General features: G+C 60.6%; 2 protein-coding genes across 2 annotated transcripts in view; both read right to left on the bottom strand.

Moving 5' to 3' along the window:
- Nucleotides 1-1,779, bottom strand: part of PPP1R32 (protein phosphatase 1 regulatory subunit 32) — a 1,849-nt gene extending 70 nt beyond the window's left edge. The window contains exons 1-4 of the mRNA XM_014948764.1: nt 1,438-1,779; nt 1,247-1,346; nt 962-1,161; nt 48-148 (exon numbers count right to left, since the gene is read on the bottom strand). Coding sequence (XP_014804250.1) covers nt 48-148; nt 962-1,161; nt 1,247-1,346; nt 1,438-1,564 — 528 coding nt within the window. The 5' untranslated portion in view covers nt 1,565-1,779. The remainder of the gene's footprint in view (nt 1-47; nt 149-961; nt 1,162-1,246; nt 1,347-1,437) is intronic.
- A 140-nt stretch (nt 1,780-1,919) lies between these two features.
- SDHAF2 (succinate dehydrogenase complex assembly factor 2) lies at nt 1,920-4,266 on the bottom strand. The gene is made up of 3 exons (XM_014948762.1): nt 4,010-4,266; nt 2,978-3,087; nt 1,920-2,207 (listed from the first exon to the last, which is right to left on the bottom strand). Exons 1-3 carry the CDS (start codon nt 4,264-4,266, stop codon nt 2,077-2,079), a joined length of 498 nt encoding a protein of 165 aa, XP_014804248.1. The 3' UTR covers nt 1,920-2,076.
- Nucleotides 4,267-4,480: the final 214 nt, after the last annotated feature.

Below are 4,480 nucleotides of genomic sequence, written 5' to 3'. Positions count from 1 at the left end.
CTGAGAGGGGACAGGGGACGCGGTGGGGTGATGTGGGGGGGGCTCACGGGCTGGCCTGGCAGGGTTGGCAGGAGGCTGTCGGTCCTTCTGGTGGCCCTGGAGAAGCCCGACTGCTCCATGGTGCCGATGGTCATCTTCTGCAGGATTTCTATGGGGAGCAGAGGGGGCAGGGAGGGAACCACCACCCCCATGGTGTCCCCAGCCCTGTCCCCAGCCCCACCATGCTGGGTACAGCCTGGGGGTCCTGCCTGTCCCCCTGCGTTTGGGGGGTGGGCAGGGATGGGTGACACAGGGCAAGAGGCCTCTGACACCCCCAAAACCTCCTGGGGATGGAGCTGGTCTCAGGATCACTGATGTCCCCAAGTCTTCCTGGGGATGGAGCTAGCTCCAAAACCAGACACCCCCAGACCCTCCTGGGGACAGAGCTGGCCCCAGGACCACTGATGTCCCCAAGTCCTCCTGGGGATGGAGCTGGCCCCAAGACCACCAATGTCCCCAAATCTTCCTGGGGACAGAGCTGGCCCTGGGACCACCAATGTCCCCAAACCTTCTGGGGATGGAGCTGGATCCCAGACCACTGACACCCCCAAGCCCTCCTGGGGACAGAGCTGGCCCTGGGACCACCAATGTCCCCAAGCCCTCCTGGGGATGGAGCTGGCCTCAGGACCACCAATGTCCCCAAACCTTCCTGGGGACAGAGCTGGCCTCAGGACCACCAATGTCCCCAAGCCCTCCTGGGGACAGAGCTGGCCCCGGGACCACCAATGTTGCCAAGCCCTCCTGGGGATGGAGCTGGCCCAAGGACGACTGACTCCCTCAAACCCTCCTGGGGACAGAGCTGGCCCCGGGACCACCAGTGTCCACAAACCTTCTGGGGATGGAGCTGGCCATGGGACCACTGACGCCCTCAAGCCCTCCTGGGGACAAAGCCATCCCCATGACCACCACCTCAAACCCGTACCTGGACTGGTGCCGTGGTCCTTGGGTGCTTGTGGGGGGCCCTGGTGACTCCCCACCCCGATGTTGAGCCAGGAAAGGGGGGACACTTGGAAGTACCCGCTCTCCGTCTGGTGGACCTGCCCGGGCAGGAGGCTCCGGCCATCGAGGAGCAAGAAGGGCTTGAAGTGCTCGGTGGTGGTGGACGTGGCTTCCTGCTGGTGGCTGTGGCGGGAGGCCAGCGTGGCTATGATGGAGCCACCCCAAAATTTGTCCCCTGTCCCCCCCCCCGCCCAGCATGGATACCCACCCCTCGGCTGCACGGAGCAGGCAGGGCACGGCCGAGTCGTTGTTGGGCACGTAGCCCGTGACAATGTGGTGGCCAAGGAAGGGCTGGACACGTGGCTGGGCTGGGTGACAGCAGGAAGAAGGGGGGCTCAGCCACGGGAAGGAGCCCCCCAAAGGTCACAGGGGGGAGGGAGGCCCTTTGGGACCCCCTACCGTGGGCCACGGCGTAGGTGGTGGCATAGAAGTTCATGAGGTCGGCTCTTCCCTTGGTGCCCAGCCCCACGGCGGGCAAGCCCCGCGGCAGGGAGCGCAGCTTGGCGTGGGGAGAGATGAACTCCATGGTGGGACTGTCCCCACAGCAGCTCCTGAGCTTCCTGGAGGGCTGTGGAATGTCCCCTGTTGTGGTGACACCGTCTCCTGGTGACGGGTGTGGTGACACACAGGGAACCTTGGCTGCGGAGGGATTGTCCTACTGCCTGGGGACAGCTGGGACACCCCACAGGGGGCACTGGGAGGGTGGGATGCCCCACTTCGGAGGGGACCACAGCCCCCCAAGTAGGGGGCCACCTCCCCTAGGTCCCCAGAACAAGGGGGTTGAAGGGACAGTGACAGTGGGGAGGTGCCACTTCTTCCCCCAAGCATCCACTCCCCACGATGCCAAACCCACCACGCAGCAGGAGGAGGAGCAGCAGGGCTTGTAGCCACCTCTTTATTCCTCTTGCCCCCAAGAGTCTGAGGAAGCCACTGCTGGAGGAGGAGGAAGAGGAGAGGCACAGGGAGGCAGCAGCAGTGTTTTTACAGGGCCCCGTGCCCCCTCCAGGGGATGGGGAGGGAAAAGGTGGCCCCCCTCAATCAGGGGGGTGGCTCAAAAAGGTACTCCAGGTCCGGCTGGCGCAGCCTCTGCTCCTTCTTCTTGTTCTTGGCGAACTCCCTCAGCATGGCCATCACGTCGTGCTCGAACTCGGCCGGCGTGGGCTTGGCTTCTGGGGTGCAAACAGCAAAAGGGGCAGCAAAAGAACAGAATCACAGAATCTTAGTGGCTGGAAGGGACCTCTGAGATCATCGAGTCAACCACAAAAAAAAAAACCAAAAAAAAAAACCCACACACCACACCAAACGCCCACCAAAAACACCACACCCACCAACTAAACCCCACACTCAACACCTCGCCATAAACCAATAACCTTGGGCACTAGAGCATGCCCTGAAGAGCCATGTCTACACGTTTCTTAAATCCCTCCAGGGATGGTGCCTCCACCACCTCCCTGGGCAGGCTGTTCCAGTGCCTGACCACTCTCTCAGGAAAGTAGTTCTTTCTAATATCTAATCTAAATCTCCCCTGCCCCAACTTCAGACCATTTCCTCTGGTCTTGTCGTTCGTCCTTTGGGAGAAGAGGCCAACCCCTGCCTCTCTCCACCCTCCTTTCAGGTAGTTGTAGAGGGCAATGAGGTCTCCCCTCAGCCTCCTCTTCTCCAAACTAAACATGCCCAGTTCCCTCAGCCTCTCCTCATAGGACTTGTTCTCCAGACCCCTCCCCAGCTTGGTGGCTCTCCTCTGGACACGCTCCAGCACTTCAGTGTCTTTCCTGTAGTGAGGGGCCCAAAACTGAACACAACCCTCGAGGTGAGGCCTCACCGTCCCGTCCCCAAAGCGCCCCAGAGCCACCCTCACCCCACAGAGCCCAGCTCCTGCAGCTCGGGGGTGGCACCGGTGACCCCCCCGGCGTCGGGGTGACGGGGAGCTGCACCCTACCTGTGGCCCAGTAATAGATGTCCCAGTCGTTGCTGGGCTCGTTGATGAGGCGGTCGTAGAGGTTCAGCTGGTGCTCGCTCATGCGGTGGAGGTTCTCCTTGGCAAAGAGGCTGGGGAGAGGATGGAGGAGGATGAGTGTGGGGGAGAGGAGGAAGAGCGTGGCTGGCACTTGCTCCCGGCCACGCTGGTGCCCATTTCTCTGCGTGATGCCAAAGTGACCCGTCTCCTGCCCCAGCCTGCTCTTCCTGAACCACCACCTCAGTCCTGAAACCCATCTCGTTCATACATCCCAGGAATTACATGACATCCCAGGAATTACACGCTCCCTTCCCAAAGGATCTTGGCTCAGCCACCAGCTCAGAGTTTTCCAGAGCTCTCCTCTGCCCTGCACTGACGAATCCATCGCGGATTCAGGCGAGCAAAGCTCTTGTGGTGATTTATTCAACCACACACCCTTCTCTCTGCCTCCTGTCCTCTAAGCAACATCGCTTCCCCTCCGCCTTTTTGGATGATGGCTTTGCTCTGCCCCACCAAACTCCCTTCCTGCAACGCTCGGGGCTCTTCCTTGTTAATTAAAAACCTCTGACATCGTTAAGGAGCTGAGCTACATTCACCTCAGCTGGCCTTTCACCCTTAGCTCTCCATCTCTTGTGGTTGATGGGATCTCTGCTTGGAAGCCAGCCTTGGCTGCAGGGGATGAATTATCAGAATCACAGAATCACAGAATCTTCTAGGTTGGAAGGGACCTTAAAGATCATCTTGTCCAACCATCAACCTAACTGACAAAAATAGACACCCACACAACAAACAAGAAGCATCATCACTAAACCAGACCTCCCAGCACTACATCAACCCGTCTTTTGAACACCTCCAGGGATGGTGCCTCAACCACCTCGCTGGGCAGCCCATTCCAATGGCTGATGACCCTTTCAGTGAAAAAATTTTTCCTAATATCCAGCCCCCAGGGTGCTGTGGGGAAGGACAGACGGACTGCGAAGCCGGGAGGGAGGACGGGTGCCCCCCACACCTCACCTGAGCAGGATGCAGTTCTCCAGCATCCCCCTTTTCCTGCTCTCGTAGAGCAGCCGGGCTCTCTTGGTCTCCAGCGGCTCGTCAGGACGCTCCTGCCAGGGGGGCAAAGGGATCTCCAGCAAATCCTTGCCCGAATCCGTCGGGGAGTCGCCACGGTAGCCACGCCGGAGGCACGCTGGCCCCAAAACACGCTGGCACAGAGCCCGGCCGGGCAGGGAGCAGAGCTGGGAAAGGGACACGGACAGCACAGGGGACATCAGGCCTGGCTGTGCCAGCATTGAGGGGACAGAGAGATCCCCAGCACACACATGACCCCCCCCAAACTCTGAGAGCCATGAATCCCCCGTCCCACACACCCCCCCAGACCCTGCTGCCCCTACTCCTCCCCATAAGCCCCCCAGATCCTGCTTTCCTCCCAACCCCAGACCCTGCTGTCCCTGATCCCATGACCCCCCCAGGCCCTGCTGCCCC

Source organism: Calidris pugnax, unplaced genomic scaffold (assembly GCF_001431845.1).
Source record: "Calidris pugnax isolate Ruff unplaced genomic scaffold, ASM143184v1 scaffold107, whole genome shotgun sequence".
NCBI classification, from domain to species: domain Eukaryota; kingdom Metazoa; phylum Chordata; class Aves; order Charadriiformes; family Scolopacidae; genus Calidris; species Calidris pugnax.
The sequence above is the reverse complement of the archived record's forward strand: the minus strand, read 5'-3'. Positions and strand labels throughout refer to the sequence as shown.

What these genes read in the sequence shown, in the direction of transcription:
- SDHAF2 (XM_014948762.1), bottom strand. Translation starts at nt 4,266, where the DNA reads ATGTCCCCTGTGCTGTCCGTGTCCCTTTCCCAGCTCTGCTCCCTGCCC. An exon ending in GAGAACTGCATCCTGCTCAG is followed by an intron (nt 3,088 to 4,009) that starts GTGAGGTGTGGG and finishes TCCTCTCCCCAG; the next exon opens with CCTCTTTGCCAAGGAGAACC. An exon ending in CATCTATTACTGGGCCACAG is followed by an intron (nt 2,208 to 2,977) that starts GTAGGGTGCAGC and finishes TTTGCACCCCAG; the next exon opens with AAGCCAAGCCCACGCCGGCC.